Source organism: Penicillium psychrosexuale (genome assembly GCF_028828465.1).
Source record: "Penicillium psychrosexuale strain IBT 29551 chromosome Unknown utg000003l, whole genome shotgun sequence".
Lineage (NCBI taxonomy): Eukaryota > Fungi > Ascomycota > Eurotiomycetes > Eurotiales > Aspergillaceae > Penicillium > Penicillium psychrosexuale.
In genome coordinates, this window is record NW_026643188.1 from 4,144,253 (window position 1) to 4,161,675 (window position 17,423).

Below are 17,423 nucleotides of genomic sequence, written 5' to 3' on the forward strand. Positions count from 1 at the left end.
TTCCTCTATGTAGATCCGCAAGGGGAATAGTGGATCACGCCGAGACATGAGTCATGTTCACTCATTGTGACCTCCTAGTGATCAAGGCGCTTTGGGAAATGCATTTGGACAGTTTGCTAATCCCTACTGATTGCAAAGGCAAGGTCAAAATTGGGAAAACTAGGTAGTACCTAACCCAGTGAGACAATGTTATGTAGCAAACCCACCTAATATAGTAGGCGGTCAGTTTCTGCCGGAAAGTGAGTTTATATTGAACTTTAAGGATGCTCTTTCGCCCTTCGGGGCATATGGTCAAATGAAAATATACAGAGAAGATTAGCATGGCCCCTGCACTAAGGATGACACGCTCAATCAAAGAGAAGCTACCTATTTTTTTTTCTTTTACATGTCCTTTATTAAGCTTATAGGGTGGAGGTCTTTTTTACAATATGTGATTGGTCCTACGCAATTGAGAAGTCACGTGTACCGCCCCACAGCCCCACGTCGCAGGTACGAAACCGACCAACGGCGATTGCTGAATTTATTTCCCTCCAACTTCACAGATCTCATTATCACGATGTTAAAGCAAACTTTACTTTCAGCCTGTAAGTGATATTTCCAGTTGGACATAGCTATAAATATAGCTATAAACAGAGAAATACAATTCTACTAAACGGTCCGATCTCGGGAGGTCCACGGACTACAGCCGGACCCACTCTTTGCCGCGGAATTTCCCACGACTGATCTTCCAACAGAAGGCCGAATAAGGGTGGATTGAAGGTTGATGAATCGCATTAAACAAGGTAACTAGCTGGCAAGAGCTAAGCTTCAAGCAATTGCTCCTTATTATCCTACGTTTAGGACAAACTCGACCTCGCCACACATATCAGGCTTAGCCGAGGGGAACTTGCCGCGGGATTTCCCTCCATCCGAAAAGCATTGACAAACAAGATGGAAAGCGGGGACGAGCGACCATACCGGTCTCACACGAAGCCAGCATGCGTACCGTGCCGGCGGAGAAAATCGCGATGCAAATTGGAGCCCCACACCGCGGCCTGTCTGATGTGTCGTGCACACGGCACAGAGTGTACATTTCCCAACGGCAGAGGAAAGTCAACACCGCAAAAGAGGTATTCTACAGAGGATAGCCCAATACAACCTCATCCGACTTTACGAATTCCAGCCGCAGCTGCCCAGCCACTGAACCGGCTGCCGCAACCGGTAGCGGCTTCGCCGCAGTTCTCGATTGTCACACAACCTCAGAACGACCAGGATACGCCGCTATCTCTCGAAGCCGACGATGATAATCCCCATATCCTCGGTCCGGCGGTGACTGGGGATAATCATGTCTTGGCTGACTATCTGTCTAACATTTCGGGTGGCCAGGGGATTCGTGAGATTCGTCCAGTCGAGCCGGGTAGTTCCTCATCCCCGGTTATATTTACCAAAGTACAGAAAAGGCCGTTGGGGCTCATGGTGAACTCTAGTCCGGCATTGCATAAGTTACAAACCATCGAAAAGCTTGTAGAGCCATGGGGACCACACTTGATAGACATGTGAGTTACATGATGTTGGTTGATATTTTCCAGAAGTTATGGAAACTAATTGTCACCAGATATCTGAGAAAGATCAATCCCTGCATCCCACTACTTGAAGAAAGTTCCTTTCGGGCGCAATACACAAATGCCAGACACCGCATTTCTCCTGCACTTTTGGCGTGCCTGTATGCCCACATGCTTACCCAATGGCAACATGACCCCCTTCTGTCACGAGAAAGATGCCCAGACGTTCGTTTTGTCTGGAATCTTGCAATTGAAGCGTCTTATTCCGAGTTGCATGCCTCAGCTGGAATATCCACGATAAAGGCCATTCTCCTCGATATTGGGGGTCGTCCAACCACATCTATGACAGGCAACGGAGTAAGGCTTGGTTCGGCAGTTGCGTTGTGCCATTCCCTGGGTTTAAATCGAAACCCCCTTCCGTGGGATATCCCACAGGAGGAGAAGCACATGAGAATGAAGATCTGGTGGTCTATACTACTCCATGATCGCTGGTATGTTTTCGAGCACGAACTTTTTAAACAGTGCAATATTTTAGGAACTCATTATCAAATAGGTCGAGTCTAGCTTATGGGACACCTCCCCATATCAGGAGATCACAATACGACGTACCACTACCAAAATCCGAGTACCTGTCAGATTGGGAACGAGACCACGAAGCAAACGCGGTTTTTATCGAGCTCATGAACTTGACCGATGTGCTAGATCACTGTCTGGAGAAGGTGTACAGCATCCGAATAGAGACCCAAGTACCAAGCAGGAATCTGGAACTAGAGTTGAACAAATGGGTGGACTCACTCACAGGAGACATCCGCAAAATCATCATCCGGGGCTCAAACCTCAATATTCCCGGATCCTCTAATCTCCGTCTGGCATACCTCGCAACAAGACTCCTCCTCCGGCGCATTGACCTAGATCGAGAGCGGCAAGCACCAGACTCAAATGCAGAGCACATGGCCAACCAAATTATGGAAGCGCGCAGGACTGCAGAAGACATTGTGGTTCTGGTCCAGGAACTCGGAGAAGCCCAGTTGGGTGACTTCTGGTTACCTGTCGTAGCATTCACATTTTCAGCAACGGTGACGTTTTTGATTCGGTGCGCACTAGAGACAGAGCAGGGAGCGGGTCTTGCACAGAGTGGTTCTCTGCGAATGGCGAATGACCTTTTGGATTCGTTACGATCGCACCACAAGAACTTTGGGTGGGATCTAGGTGATATTTGCCTCGCACAGCATTCCGATGTCATTGACAAGCTGTTGAAGTCAGAGCCACCGGTTGAGAACTCGGGGGAGACAAATCTTGATCTCCGTCAGCCTTTTATGCCTGATATGACTTTTGTTGATGATATGTTTCCGAGTACTTGGGATATACTGCAAATTATGGAGTGAATCTAATAAAAATAATCACCATCAGACTTTCGTTACTACCGTAAATGTGCCGCCAAATTTGTAAATACCTCCCTTCTGAGCCGAAGGTGCATGTTGTATTGGGACCCGCCCAGGAAATGTTTAGACAGGGAGATGATACAGTCTTTATCGGCCAAGGCGTTCAGAAGAGATCCTGCAGTAAAATATGCCGTATTCACGCGCAGTAGCTTCGACTTCTTGCCAACCGGGTGCGCGTGTATTGATTTCGAGGAAGCCATCATTTGGCTGTGTCGTTGTGGTTATCGGTGTTGTGAGCTTCAAGTCGACAAGGCCGTGCCGGAATCCGCTGTGGCATAGTGGCAGCTCGAGTTGCGCAGCTGGGCCTCAACATCACGGTATGTGCATTGGGCGCTTGGCACAATTATAGAGCGGTGTGCTAATTGACCCCTCCACAAGCGGATTTGGAACTCTGGCATAAACATAGGGGTCGGAATTCCTGCGTCACTGCAGTCTGCAGCGGTCATGTATTGATTCATATACGAGCGAACTTACATCATCTGTGAATTACTATTGAGTATTTTCTCAAAATGGCAGACGTCTATGACGAGATGCTTGCTATCCTGCAGGACCTATTCAGCGATAGAATCTCTATCCAAGAAGCCGTGAAGGATCTCGCTTCGATTACCTTATCAGTGGACCCTCCTCAATACGGTCTTTATAATCTTTGGAGTGTGATAGTAACATGTGCCTGCGAGTCCTCTGAATACCATGACAAGATTGTCGAGATCCTAGTCCAACTCTCCAAGCTGCCCAGTGAGGATACACTCATTGTTTACGATATGCAAATTTGGAAAGACCTCCCGATGCTAGGCTAGGAACTCAGTGATCAGTGGAATATGTCTATACCTAGTGGACCCCGTGATCACCGACGAGGCGCAATCTCGAAAATCATTAACCGGGATAAATTCACAGCACTTTTGATGGCAACCGAGGAACCTATATTCGCATACTTATGGTTTGCAATGTTCACCCTCCGCGACGCGCTAGAAATACCTATAGGCCAGTTGTTACCAACTCACCCCTTAGAGGAGGCGATTCCTTCTACTACTGTATGGATCAGTATTCTCGGCGTAGAGATTTATGAATGGGATGAAGATCTTAGCGGCTATCCGGGTATAGCGCCGGGAAGGGGAGGCCCTCTCTGGAAAGGCAAACATAGCTTTTGCAAGGAGAGGTGGCAGCTATGGCGGAAGAGATTTAGGGAGGTAGCTAGGATGAGCGGCGAGATCGGAGACGAAGCGAGAACGGCAGCAAGGGAAGCGGAGCAAATGATGTTGGAGATTGAGAACGGGGAAATAGGGTAAAAAATTGAATGTATAGACATAAAACCGACCATATGGACTTCGAGCTTGAAGTAAAAGGCATCATTGTAAGTTCGAACTGAAAGATAATCCCTCATCTGGTGTCCAGGTCTCTGTATAATATCCTTGTCAAATTGCACCTATTGCGAGGAACCAGGTCGATCTTGATAGAAGAAAGAGTGCATTCAACTAAATGACTAAGAGGGAGAAAGAAAGAAGAAGCAAGTTGTAAAGTGGAAGCAGCTAGTTGATATAGCTGACATGCAAACGTTGCAAACAACCAACCTTCTCGCTTAGCTATCTAACAAACAATCTATGGCGAGCAAGCAAATGAGCAAGCAAGCAAACAAGCAAACATGAAGCATATGATAACGACCTATCTTAGATCGGGACACCGGTAGGATATTTGCCAAGCTAGGATTTGCATGGTAAGATAAACCAAACCCGAATGCATATGGTGGTACTATTAATTCTTCCTAAATAAATCTAGCACGTAATAGCTAGCTAAATGGCGAAAAGAAAAAGCTTGGCTGGTGGAGGTGGCGACGTAGATGCGCCAAGTTGGGTTGACTAGAACATTCAACACCATGCCATTTCGCGCAATGATGGTTGTTTTGTTATTATCACGTCATGTTACTCTCTTGGGGAAATATTGGTTTCCCCCATGGCACAGAACTTTTAGCTGCAGGTAGTTACATGCTTTTTCCCGATACACTCTCTTCTTTTTTCTCTTTGTGTCCACCAATCCACAGAAATCCTACACATCATAGAGATTCAGGCGATTCGCTCGGACGGACAACTAAGCGTCGGTTTGAAGGAGCTACCTCGAAAGGATTATGATCCACTAATCAGAGGGTTAGAACGGATCAGGAACAGATTCGATATGTCGCGATCTGCGGGATCATAGGCCGATATTGACCCTTCGGATTTCAAGATTGGTCCGACGGAACCGGCCCGGCCTGCTCCATATGGTTCCGCACGGGCCCTTGCTTAGAGTTTTGTGTCTGAGGCAAAGATATACGATTGATCTTGCTCTTTCACATCCTCTGTTTGCTTGTCCCTTGTCCAACCATCGCTACTGGAGAAAGTTGACCGTAACCTAGAGATTATGATGGGCAGTGTGTGATTCGGAGTCTTCGCAATTGCTAACTATGAGTGGTCTCGTATTACTCAACCCCATTTCGAGAGCCAAGAAAGAGCGAGATAAATCTAAATTATGGCGTGATAACATTTCCAAGTACCCTAGAAACGATATATAACTACTCAGTCAGCTCATTCATTCCTTCATGATAAGTGTCTATTCATTCAAAGACCCAAGTCGACGGTGAACGCCTCTTTCCATTGCCACCAAGAAACAAGCTACACGCACATATGGATTTGGCCTCCAAGGCTGAGGCTACGGCCACGGAGAGTCTTTCATCTAATAACGAGAGAGCCCTCGAGAGCAAATATGCCGATGAAACTCTGCGCATTCTTGAGCTTCATGGAGACTCTGTTGGGCCATTGACGCCCGAGAAGGAGAAAAAGCTGAGACACAAATTGTACTGGAATATCTTCGGACTACTCTCCGCTATCAACCTACTGCTATTTGTGAGCTCATTCTCCGATCATCTTGTTCACAGCCTCTAACTTCTCTAGATAGATAAATCCACTCTGGGCTACGCCGCTATTCTCGGCCTGTTCGAAGAGACTGGTATCACGAAGGCTGAATACAACAATCTTGGGACTTTCTTCTACGTTGGTACGTGACAGTATTGTTTCTCTCATTTTACCTTCTCTAACATTCCCATAGGTTACATTGTTGCACAATGGCCGGGACATTATGCTATGCAGAAACTACCATTCGGAAAATTTGTCGCCGCTCTTGTCTTCATGTGGGGTGTCATCCTCCTACTTCATTGCGTTGCCACAACGTATTCCGCTCTTGTGGTCCTCCGGCTAGCGCTCGGTGCCGCTGAGTCTGTCGTTGTACCTGCAATGGAAGTCACAATCGGAATGTTCTTTAATCGCTACGAACAGTCGTTTCTCCAACCTTTCCTTTGGTTGACGTCGGCAGCCGCCCCCATATGTGCCGCATTTATCTCCTACGGGCTACTTTGGAGTCATAGTGCCGTCCTGCCATGGAAGCTGTTCATGATTATCACCGGGGCTGTCTCGGTACTTCTTTCAATTGTTGTTTGGTTTCATTATCCGAATAATCCAGCTGATGCTAAATTCCTATCACTGGAGGAAAAGATCCACACCATCAGACGAGTACACGAGTCAAGTCAAAGCTCTATTGAACAGAAGCAGTTCAAGAAGAGCCAGTTTATAGAGACGCTCCGCGACCCTGTCTCATGGCTATTCGCTCTGCAGGCCTTTACCCTCATGATGTCTAATAACCTCACCTACGGGCAGCAGAACCTCATTACCAAGGCTCTTGGGGTGGACAGCCTGGGTTCGACGCTCGTGGCTGCAGCTGGTGGCGGTTTCGGTGTCCTGGTTTGTCTTGCAGGAGCATATGCCCTGCGCTGGTGGCCTTCAAATCTTGCCTTCCACGGACTCTTCTGGTGTCTTCCTGCAATTGCAGGTGGAGTTGGAATGGTCGCAATTGCCTGGGACCAGAAGTTAGGGATGCTTGCTTGTCTGCTATTGGCTGGCCACACCTATGGTAATACCTACATTATCGCGTTGGGTTGGACTACATCATCGGCAGCCGGCTACACGAAGAAGCTGACCCGAAATGTTATGTTCATGGTTGGTTATTCCATTGCAAACATTTGCTCGCCACAAATATGGGTTCCTAAAGACGCACCTCGGTATTACGGTGCCTGGATCTCCATGATAGTGGTCAGTTGGGTGGGCACACCATTGATTCTTTTCATTATACGGTTCATATTGAAACGCAGGAACACTCAACGGAAGGCTTGGGCTGCATCCTTGACCAGTGAAGAGAGAAAGGCTCACGAATTGGGAGTCGTCGAGGAGCTTGATGAAAATGGGAATACGATACGCAGGCAAGTTGAAATTGCCATGTTGGATATGACTGATATGGAGAACCCGTTCTTCATCTATCCTATCTGAACGACACGCTATTGGAAATTCCGTCACCATATCTCTAGAGAAATTATCGGCTAGGGAAAATATACATACTATCGTCGCTCTGACAAGTGCACACTTCGCCGGATAACATATTATTCCAAGCAGATCGGTTGCGAGGGTCTGTAATTTATGTAATACTCGGACCTGTGAATTACTATGCGTGGTTAGTTTACTTCTTTCAGTTTAGCACCTCAAGACCTCGTTCTGTAAGGTTGGCCTTCTGTTGCCCCGGCATAAAAAGCTCGCCCTGCCCTTGGTATAATGAGATCAGCACCGAAGCGGGGGAAAGGCTGAACTGTAAGAGCATAAAAGAGGTTTTGTTTGCTACAATCTTCGACATGGGTTGTCTGAGATAACAGTATTCACTGGTTCAACTTCAAAGAGCTCAATTTACCGCATAAATCCTGCTTCCTTGATCTGCTCTTCTCGTGGGCTTCCTCTAGTATGCCTTCGAAAGCCGTAGCAAATCTTCGAAAGGTATCTGCCTGAGCTTGCTTGTTGAGTATGTTCTGATGCTGGGACCATTCATAAGACAGATTCAAATCACGTAAAAAGGCATAAAGAATGCTCTCAAGCCTCCTTGCGCAAGCCCCTTGCTGTTTCGATTTCGTAAGCAATAGTGCTGAATGATAATAGTACCCACTGGAACCACTAAAGTTGCGTTGAAGTTTTGTTTCCGGCCATGATTTTTTACACCAGCTTTTGAATTGTGAGAGTAGCTGTCGCGGCATGTCTAGGACAATAATATCCTGATTGTCCAAGATCCATGCGATATCGCAACATATCCACGTGATCTTGGATTCCACCAGTAAAGAGGAGCGAGTTTCAGCAATTTCGGTCAAGCTAAAGCCGTGCTCATCAAAAAAGCACTCCTTAAAACTTGCTTCCAAAGCTTCAAGAGGATCTTTCCATTGCCCTTTGAAAAAATGTGCTTTCCAAGGATTGTCCTCAGCTAATGTAAGATCTGTTAATAGTTTATTAAAATACCGGAGTAGTACACATACCTTCTCTGAGCTTCTCTGCTTGCTTATGACATTCATCTCTCAATTGAGATTGCGTCAAAAACGCTGATGTCATCAAAGCCGAACCTTGCATTGCTCGTCGCATGAATTAATTCGGATACTGCTTTCACAGACAAACAACTGCGTTTACCCGCCAAAGAAGCCGCTTGAGTTATCTTGCGAGGAATGGGGTTGCTGTAAGACAACCACAATACCACCCTTGGATTCAGGTCGCGCCATTTCGATTCCGAAGCTCAAATCACACGGTGTAAGATAGTCACTGGTCTCGATTTTGAGAGAAGTTCCGAATTTGTGGAGGATTCGAATGTGATCAGAGTCTTCTCCGTTCGTGTCGCTTGGCTGAACTTCCCGAATTATTCGCCGCAGTCGATGGCCAATAGGAATACCGAGGCACTCCATGCTCGCTTAAGGAAATTTGAATTGAGTAAATTCGTTTTGGTTGCTAATGATACTTGATATATGCTGCCGGGATGCAGCGGATAATGATGGGAGAACTTCCACATCGAACTCAGATTTGACTGTCATGGGATCATGTCATGGGCAACCAGTTTGGCAGCTGACTCTTCGGAGATTTTTGCCATTTCCAGCTAGTCTCGCCATTGGGCATCACTGCATACCAGTCAGGCAAAGTTGCATCTGAATGTAGCTGTACTATATCGGAAGTGCTGATGAAAATACTACGAATAAGCATTCAACCCCATCCAAACCTTCTCGGAAAAAGCAGTGTATTCAGTTGAAGGCAGAGGTTGTGGATACCCAGGAAGATAAACAGGGCGGCCATTTCATTGAGACGCTCATTATCAGTTTACCTGAAATTCCACTTTGACTGCATTGTGTAAATTTTCGGTAGGCGTGAGCGACATCCTACCGAATAGCAACGCGCCCGATTCGCGTATGGCTAGCTATAATTCACATGGCCCGCCTCAGGATGCGCGAGCGCGTATCTGGAGTAACGCAGCTGCGTGGGATGTCTTGAAAGGACGGAAAACTGTGACCCATCTTAGGATGCACTGGATGGAGCAGTTTGTTCTGAACCTCAGTATATATTACCTTGTCAGTAAAACGCATCTCTTGCACTAAAGTTGAGCCTTGAACATGGATATCTGGGAGCTTACATCAACCGACTTCTCACTATCCTTTCTGAATAGCTTCGTATTTGACAGATCTGTTGATCAGGTAATCTTTAATTTCTATCAGATCGATCATAACTACTCCGTAACTACGACCATAATAAATTACAAAGACTGGTCAAAAATTGCGGCCAGCGGGAGACTTACCTAAAGTAGTATGGCAGGTAACGTGTCGGTAGGATTTCTCATTTTACGCCAACATCAGACAAACTGACAATTTGGCTCGGGGAAAGCCTTACCCCGCTCACGGAGGGCTCTTTGCCTGGAATTGATGGAAAGGCGCTCCGCTACCCGGCTGGATGTAAGCTGACCAAGCTGAAATTGCCATAAGTAGATACATGCAGCCGTTTGCTCGAGTCCGTTTGACGCCTCCGCAAGGCTCTCATACTCGCGAGCCCAATAAGAAACAGCCACGATGACCTTTACTGCGAACGAGGGAGGTTTGATGTGGCTGATTGGTTGGAAGCTGATGATCATCGCCTCGTGTCAGTCAGTAGCCTTGCAAACGGGGCTGCCACGTCTCTAGAGAAGCTAGATACGTACATACGCATGGGACATGCCATTCAAACTCAGGTCCCCACTATGCCAGCTAGGGCTTATGCTTATGCCGTGACTTGGACGTGGGGTGCTCGTCGGATAATCCGGTATTAGGTATTGAACTATTTACTTGGTACTTCCAAAGTTGGACGATTTCTACAACATACTAATAATAAATGATACTACAAGCTATGTTAATGTATTTGAAATACCACTATTTTTTGCGTATGTACTAGCAACGACCTGGTAGATCCCTGCCTCCCTGAGCGGCTGAACTCTCCATGGTACGTCCAGATGAACTTCATACGCTAAATTATTTCCTCGCAATGATTTCCATAGAGCCCCCTGCTCCGTTGGTGGCCGTTTTCGACGACCTTGTTGCAACTGCCGTTGAGTTCAAGACATATGAGACTAGTGTCGCGGCCATCGAGGTGATTGTTATGGGAATTATGGGCACTACGAATCGGATTAACCGATCTGTAGAGAACGGGATGGCGAATCCAACAACCTATTCCGTGGACAAAGCAGTCTGAGGAAGGAGCAATTGGTTTCTTGAACAATCCCTCTCCGGTAGGACTGCGGACCCCCAGACTCGTACAAAACTATGCTAGCTGACAGTTGCTGACTGGGAACCTGAATCCAGAGAGACAAACGCAAACTACTCAGAAACAACCGGTTCAGAATCCTGTAAGTGCCTTCATGAACCCTGACCTCTCCATTTCTATGAAATCCAGTGCTCAGTATAGCTAGCCTAGTTGAAACTCCTCAAACGACTACCTCCGACTACCAACTAACACCCATCACGACTGCCGCAAAAGCAGCCGGCTACATAACTGAGCGCTTCGATTTCTTCCTCAAAAACGACACGGCGGGCTCGGCGATCCTCGAAGATCCCGCAACAGGCATCACCTTCATCGCTCAAACCCCACAAGACGACGGATACCCGTTCTTCGCCTTATCCCTCAACCACCGACCACAAGAGTCCCACTCCCGCGGTATCGACTGGGAATGTTTACTTTCTGTCCGCCCCAGCAGTCTCTGGCACGACTCCGCGGAGCGTCTTCTTTGCCACGACCCATTCCCACATGATTCTCCGGCGCCGATCCCAGCCGATCTCATGGTTCTCCCCGTGGTGTTGCTGATCTGGCAGGTAGAACATATCATGACGGAGGTGAATGATATCAAGCGCGCGCTGGTGGCACAGTACCGGGTGTTGGTGATTGGAGAGAATGTGCCGCTTGAGGAACTAAGGAGGACGAGGGATGAGCTGTTTAAAATGTGGCAAAAGAATTTGTTTCTGAAGCGCAGGTGGGATTTTGCTCAGGAGTTAGCTGGTAATCTGCTTATTGCGTTCGGGCTGCTCGAGAGACGATACTTGCTTGGCCCAGGCTCGGACAACCATGGGATGGTCGGGGCGCAGGGAGTTTACTCACCTACGCTGATGGCGAAAGTCTCAAACCAGAAGGCGATTCTGAAGACTTTCATTCATGATATTGATACTACGGCGTTGAGAATTGAGTCACAGCAGAAGCTGGTGAGTTCACTGCTCACTTTAGCCTTGAGGATGCCTTGGAGTTCTTTCTAACCGAGGAGACTGTAGGTTGACGACCAAAGCAGGGCTGCGGTATGTATCGCTCTGTCTTACTATTTAGCAAGAGACTGAACTCGAGATAGATGGAACACCGCGACCGCGTCTCCCTGAAGATAATTGCAATTATGACCCTAGTGTTTCTCCCTGCCACATTCCTAGCAGTACGTCTTGTCTGTCCTTGAAAGTTTGAAACCAATACTTAGTGCTTGCAACAGACTATTTTCAGCATGGGCTTTTTCAACTGGAGCACAGATCCAGTGGATGGCGGAAGCTCTGTTGGAGTTTCACATTGGATCTGGCTGTACTTTGGCCTATCGGTCGCGTTAACTTTCATCGTGGTCCTCATCTGGAAAGCGGTCTCTAAGTGCGAGGAACGCAATCGGAACAGAATCTGGGCTGGGAAGATAGTATAGTACATGTATAATATGTACCTCTTGTTTTCGTTCAATCTGTTCTTGCCTCCTTGGGTCCTAGGAGGTATATCTCATACTCCTCAGGCAAGATTCTAGGATAACTCGCCACAATCGCGCGATCTATATCCTGCCACTTCTGCTCAAGATCACACCAAGGTATCAGAAGCGGACTGCTGCGCTTGGCGATGTCACGCTCATCTCCACGCTTCCACTGGTTTTGCAGCCGCTCTGTATTCCACCGTTCATGCTCTATCTCACCGAGGCGCTCGATCTGCGCTGGCGTAAAGCTCCGCACGGGTTCGCGATGTTCCTGCTTCTCGGTGAGAAAGCATCTGATTTCGCGGAGTTTGGAAGGTATCATTTCGGCGTGCGCGCGGGACGATTCCTTTAATTCCTCGTCGGTCTCGTGCCAGGGTTTCAGGTCGGCTTTTTCTGACTCCGTTGCTGTTCTGGAACGGACGGCCAGATAGACAGCGTGGATTTCCTGTGCGAGTCTCTCGCGCAGTTGGTCCGGGAGTGGGATACCGTTGAAGTATTGGGTGAAGATTTTGTAGTCCACGTGTAGGTCGAGTTGCGTTTGAGGGGGCAGAGCGGAACGGTCGAAGTGGTAGCGTCCGTTTAGATGGCTCATGGCGATGATGGATTTCAGGGACCGAATTCCGTGCCTATATGTAGGAACTAAAAGGAGGGCGTTGAGTACGCTTTCGTCGATGTTGATTTGAATGGAGGAGGTGAGGTTTGCTTCACGCGTTTCGAGAAGCGATCGGAGGATGACGGCGCGGCGGACGGGGTAGAGTCTGTCTTCGCTCCCGCTAGCTGTGCGAGTAACTTTGTCGGGGCCTAGGATGTTGACGAAGCCGTGGAGACAGGCAAGGAAGTCTTGGATTCGATTATTTGGGTATCTATAGGTTGTTGGAGATCCATGGCGGAGGGCTTCATATGTTGTGGACGAGGCTGAGCCGAAAAAGAAAACAGCGGTGCCGATCGGTCTGCTGATGCCGTGGTCGGGAAAGGAGCCAGATAACATGACATGTAGCAGATGCGGTAGCCAACCCAGCGGCGAGCCGGCGAAGTCGGTATCGAAGCCCCTGAGATATACCAGGGGTACAGAGCCTTTGAGAGAACAGTCGCGGATGGAGTGGAAGGCCGCGACCATATCGTCGACGCTTGTGAACTGCGACAGGTCGAAACGGAGGGTCGACGCCTTCTTACCCCGAGCTGCCGCTTCGGCGAGCTGCATCGCTGTAAAGGCCTTGCCGGACCCTCTGGGGCCGAAGACCGCAATGCTGAGCGGCCGATTCATTGGTGCGGCGAGATACTCGCGTAGGAGACTGAAGATGGACCGACATGACTCGATTTCGTGCCGATCGAAGAGGAAGAGCTCATTGAATTGAGCCAGCGGCACCTGGCTCGCTAGCGAAAGAGGCCCTTGCCTTACAACCTGACGTGCCACTTCTGCAGCGTCACCGATCGTGTCATCGAGCAGAGACCAATCCTCGCCGCAGTTGCCACAGGCAATATCGTCCGATGGGATCGCGAAACGAATCAATTTGTCCCTTTTAGTCATTGTCTCTCCCATCACCTCCCCGGCTCGATAGACCGTCGACAATGAAGGTACCTCGTTTCCAGGGTCAGCTAGCCCAACCACAGCAAGCCTTCTCGCAGCCTGCAAGCCAAATTCAATTCCGTGCTCGACACTCAACTCCGGGCTCTGGATCAACCCGCTCACAAGACCAGCTACAAATGTCTCCGAAAGACCGGGTATTCGTCCTATATTTTCCTGTAGGAACTCTTCTTCGGATGAGAACGGGTCAAACAAGAGAACCGGCTTGGAGACACGCGAGCCCTGATGGTAAATTACACCCGCGCACCCAAACAACACGACTAGATGCGCACAAGTTGCCAGGCACGCCAACTTCCCTACAGAGCCAAGCCGCTCGACGAAATCCTCGCAGGTTTTCTCCCAGGATAGACCGCGCGAAAGGTTGATCCCCTCGGCGCGCAGATCATTGGCGTCGACTACCACAATGAGTCGCTCGCGGTCTGGCGTTCCAGGCTTCGAGCCTGTCAGTGGGCCTCGCCGGACCGTTTCCCAGATACTGCCATCACACATGGGTCTTGCCATGTGGTAAACGAGGAAGCAAGGGCGGCATTCCTGGAAGGTTGAAATTGCAGCGGCGGTGTCGATTTCAGCGGCAGCGGCTTCACTTCTGGTTTCTTGAAAGATGACAATAGATAGCGCTGAGGGATCAATTCCCAAGAGAGAAAAATGCAATGGCGCGTACCACCGTCTCGCCGTAACGATCTCCTGTATGGATCGGGGCTTGAACCTTGTACGGTGCTGCCCGCGAGAATCTGGGCTTGAAGCCTTAGAGTCATTGCATTCGAGATTGACGATAGAATGGATCGTGTCCTGAGTAGGGCTCACGAGACTAGGCTTGTGAATATAGATGCGGGGCTCGGCACCCTCCAAGCCATCCTCCAAAAGGGTGGCCACAAGGTTAGAGCCGACCCGGAACCAATATGCATTGTGCACATCAGACTTCCGAGTCGAATCGGCGAACGGGTATAGGAACAAGTGTACGGGAGCATCCCCGACGACGATAATGTGTTTTGAAGAGTCTTGTGCCATGGTTCGATTTTTGTTCTTGGAGGCACCTGCCACGTCACTTTGGCTAGCCGAATAGTGAATCCAGGCGTTCTCAAATAATATATTCGTAAACCGTCGCAATCCAAGGCTCGAATGCCTCAAGGCAGACCAGGCGGATTAGGAGAGTCTTAGACCCTGTGGCTGTTAAGCAAGGACCAGGGCTGTGAGTCTCGACTTGCATTTGTAGTAAGCGCTAGCAGAGAACATGCAGCAAACGCCAGAACACAGACGGATAAGAACCAGGGCTATGTACGGTTCTGTGCCTCCAGCAAGCTTGGCCTAATCACGCAGCTCGCTTGTTAACCGTTAACGCGGGGTTATCTGACCTTCCTCCCGTCCCCGCTTCGCAGTCGGCCACGACCAGCTCAACGGACACTAGCTTGGCGCTTTCCGTTACACCAAAATGTCAGAAACACTTATTCCACATACATCGCACAACTCATCTTCCAACAAATCAACGATTCTCCTATTCATGGCGGATTCTCCGATGGCCAGGAGTGGGACGCTGTATGGCCGCTTCTCGTCGCCCACCACGTGCTAATTCCCGACCACCCTGCCCACGGGCGATCGCTTGAGATTAAACCTCTGGAAATCAACGACGCCACTCGCCGTCTTGCAAGTCTGATCGAAGCTAAAGCGCAGAAGCTAATAGCTCATGTAGTCGCCATCAGCATTGGCGCACATGTCGCCGCTGCTATGGCCGCGCAGTATCCTGAGCGTGTCCAAACCTTGATCGTTTCCGGCTTCAACCTCTTTGCGTCAAACCTTGTCTCGCCTATATTGCCATACCTAGTCTACGCTGCGCAAAGGGGGCGAGGGTACTTATCTACAACGTGCGATATATTTAATATACTGTTTTCGTCACGAGATTTAGAGCCCATCACAGCCCGGTCATTAGTGGTGGCCGCAACGAGAGGAATTAGCGCCGACAATGTTAGCCATTCTCGCCGGCTGTTCGAGACGGTGATGGATAACGGGAGTAGGCTGGTGCAGCACCGGGGCATGCGTCATCCGTGGAACGCGGATGAACCACAGCTCTTTGCGAATATGGTGATGAGCTGGATTATGGGCGAGGATTTACCAGATGGTTTCGAGTCGATTCCTTGACTTGCTTACGGTCCGTATCGTAATTACGGAGGCCTCCAGCCGCCATGGGTGACTTAATTACTATTACTATGGCTCTGCGTCCTGTTTCCTTTCCTTTCCTCTCTATACTTATTATTTCGTTAGAAAATGCATATCTTCTATTAGAAAGAATCTGGCATATAACAACTTTCATCTCCCTGGGATTTCATCATCTAATTGCGGTCAGATCGGATGAGAGTGTCTAGGCACGCAGGGGCATACCCTAGGCCACGAAAATAATCAAGACGATAGTTAGGAAGGGGGGTTAATCTTAGGCAAGACCTCAATGAACCAATCATAGGCGTAGATTCAGCCAAATTCCAAGCATTAAGGCCTCAATATGGTGGAAATGACCCTTCGCACTATGCCCCTTCGTACCTAGCGTCTAGTGCCGTAATTTCTACTAGTTAGTATAACGAAAGATAAACTAGTTAGAGAACGCCATGAAAAGTAACGCTTTATTTAATTTTATTCGCTTCCACCGTACTTATTTAGATCGGAAATTTTTCTCTTCTGCCTCTATCTAACCAGCTTGTTCATATTTTGTATATTACCAAAGGTTGTCCTCTGTCCTGGTTGAACAGGAAATAAAAACAGCAGAATGCACTTCCAGATTCCTTCGTTGCTGCTCCTCCTAGCAAGTACAGCGGTCACTGTCAACGCCGCTTGTCGCGATTCAGTCGCTCAAGACACAATCGCCTTTTTCAGTAGCGCCCCACTCACTTTCGATACCAATGTCACCGATTCTGTAGCCTGTGCGTCAAAATGCGAGACTCTCAACGGCTGCGAATCCTGGCTTTTCAACACCGGTGGCCGGTGTGACCTGTTCCGCAATTCCGCCGTGGCCACTGCTTCGAGCCCGCACTTTGTCTTTGGGGGGTGCGCGAAAGACAGTCCTCGTTCGTCTGTTGTTGTTTCAAGCATTGCTTCTGCTACACCCGTAAGTGGCTCCGTGCAAATATATCCTTAGAAAAAAACAAGCGGGGAATGGAAAGTCCCTGTTGCCGTACATAAACACAACAGTATCAGCACTGACTAATGGTCCTTTCTTCGGTATCCTAGATCGCTGCGAATCTGCATGGAAAAAGACATATCGAAGCCCACAAGAAGCATGGGCATTCATTCCACGGCCACTAGGAGGGCAGATAAATTCACGGAGCTTCTGGTGGCCTGCATATCGCACCAGCGCTTGGTGGTCTGGGGTCTTTTACCTCGCGGGAAAAAAAGGAGAGGGTTTGTTTTGTGGCCCCAGGCACTCTTATGTGGGGTCAGATAGTTCCAATACAACTCCTTTGCTTCTGGTCCTTACACACTGTAGTCCTTCATATCGATTTAACATAAAAAGAGAAATCGATGGAATTGTTACTGTTGCTGTTGCTGCTTTGGCTTATCCCAGGCTTATCAATTTGAACCTAGCGTAGAAACTAAAGCAATATATATCGAATGACGGGACAACCGGAAATTACTGCTGGAAATTGAATATTCATCTCTAGACGACAAATGTGAGCCTCTGCCTTTTGATCTAACAAAGCTGGAGTTAAACAGATGGCTGCCTATGAAGCAAATGTAGACCGATACATCCGATCTCGAAAGGGAATAGGCTTTATC

The 17,423-nt window shown here is 48.5% G+C and overlaps 11 protein-coding genes across 11 annotated transcripts; 6 read left to right on the forward strand and 5 right to left on the reverse strand.

The window, feature by feature from the left end:
• Window positions 1–61: 61 nt before the first annotated feature.
• Window positions 62–549, reverse strand: N7518_005408 (uncharacterized protein; the record flags this gene model as incomplete). The annotated part of the gene is made up of 2 exons (XM_057186335.1): window positions 62–416; window positions 467–549. 2 exons carry the CDS (start codon window positions 547–549, stop codon window positions 62–64), a joined length of 438 nt encoding a protein of 145 aa, XP_057043105.1.
• A 381-nt stretch (window positions 550–930) lies between these two features.
• Window positions 931–2,926, forward strand: N7518_005409 (transcriptional regulator family TF; the record flags this gene model as incomplete). Its single annotated transcript, XM_057186336.1, has 3 exons — window positions 931–1,535; window positions 1,595–2,032; window positions 2,095–2,926. 3 exons carry the CDS (start codon window positions 931–933, stop codon window positions 2,924–2,926), a joined length of 1,875 nt encoding a protein of 624 aa, XP_057043106.1.
• A 296-nt stretch (window positions 2,927–3,222) lies between these two features.
• On the reverse strand, window positions 3,223–3,429 carry N7518_005410 (uncharacterized protein; the record flags this gene model as incomplete). The annotated part of the gene is made up of 1 exon (XM_057186337.1): window positions 3,223–3,429. The coding sequence occupies one exon, from the start codon at window positions 3,427–3,429 to the stop codon at window positions 3,223–3,225; it is 207 nt and encodes a 68-aa protein (XP_057043107.1).
• A 63-nt stretch (window positions 3,430–3,492) lies between these two features.
• N7518_005411 (uncharacterized protein) lies at window positions 3,493–3,780 on the forward strand (the record flags this gene model as incomplete). The annotated part of the gene is made up of 1 exon (XM_057186338.1): window positions 3,493–3,780. One exon carries the CDS (start codon window positions 3,493–3,495, stop codon window positions 3,778–3,780), a length of 288 nt encoding a protein of 95 aa, XP_057043108.1.
• A 1,857-nt stretch (window positions 3,781–5,637) lies between these two features.
• On the forward strand, window positions 5,638–7,329 carry N7518_005412 (uncharacterized protein; the record flags this gene model as incomplete). Its single annotated transcript, XM_057186339.1, has 3 exons — window positions 5,638–5,856; window positions 5,905–6,007; window positions 6,059–7,329. The coding sequence occupies 3 exons, from the start codon at window positions 5,638–5,640 to the stop codon at window positions 7,327–7,329; spliced, it is 1,593 nt and encodes a 530-aa protein (XP_057043109.1).
• A 380-nt stretch (window positions 7,330–7,709) lies between these two features.
• N7518_005413 (uncharacterized protein) lies at window positions 7,710–8,454 on the reverse strand (the record flags this gene model as incomplete). Its single annotated transcript, XM_057186340.1, has 2 exons — window positions 7,710–8,311; window positions 8,352–8,454. 2 exons carry the CDS (start codon window positions 8,452–8,454, stop codon window positions 7,710–7,712), a joined length of 705 nt encoding a protein of 234 aa, XP_057043110.1.
• Window positions 8,455–8,495: 41 nt separating this feature from the next.
• N7518_005414 (uncharacterized protein) lies at window positions 8,496–8,768 on the reverse strand (the record flags this gene model as incomplete). The annotated part of the gene is made up of 1 exon (XM_057186341.1): window positions 8,496–8,768. One exon carries the CDS (start codon window positions 8,766–8,768, stop codon window positions 8,496–8,498), a length of 273 nt encoding a protein of 90 aa, XP_057043111.1.
• A 1,594-nt stretch (window positions 8,769–10,362) lies between these two features.
• On the forward strand, window positions 10,363–12,040 carry N7518_005415 (uncharacterized protein; the record flags this gene model as incomplete). Its single annotated transcript, XM_057186342.1, has 7 exons — window positions 10,363–10,467; window positions 10,520–10,606; window positions 10,648–10,723; window positions 10,771–11,570; window positions 11,637–11,660; window positions 11,711–11,788; window positions 11,843–12,040. 7 exons carry the CDS (start codon window positions 10,363–10,365, stop codon window positions 12,038–12,040), a joined length of 1,368 nt encoding a protein of 455 aa, XP_057043112.1.
• A 31-nt stretch (window positions 12,041–12,071) lies between these two features.
• On the reverse strand, window positions 12,072–14,672 carry N7518_005416 (uncharacterized protein; the record flags this gene model as incomplete). Its single annotated transcript, XM_057186343.1, has 1 exon — window positions 12,072–14,672. The coding sequence occupies one exon, from the start codon at window positions 14,670–14,672 to the stop codon at window positions 12,072–12,074; it is 2,601 nt and encodes an 866-aa protein (XP_057043113.1).
• Window positions 14,673–14,895: 223 nt separating this feature from the next.
• On the forward strand, window positions 14,896–15,797 carry N7518_005417 (alpha/beta fold hydrolase; the record flags this gene model as incomplete). The annotated part of the gene is made up of 2 exons (XM_057186344.1): window positions 14,896–14,939; window positions 15,041–15,797. The coding sequence occupies 2 exons, from the start codon at window positions 14,896–14,898 to the stop codon at window positions 15,795–15,797; spliced, it is 801 nt and encodes a 266-aa protein (XP_057043114.1).
• A 619-nt stretch (window positions 15,798–16,416) lies between these two features.
• N7518_005418 (uncharacterized protein) lies at window positions 16,417–16,952 on the forward strand (the record flags this gene model as incomplete). The annotated part of the gene is made up of 2 exons (XM_057186345.1): window positions 16,417–16,755; window positions 16,878–16,952. The coding sequence occupies 2 exons, from the start codon at window positions 16,417–16,419 to the stop codon at window positions 16,950–16,952; spliced, it is 414 nt and encodes a 137-aa protein (XP_057043115.1).
• Window positions 16,953–17,423: the final 471 nt, after the last annotated feature.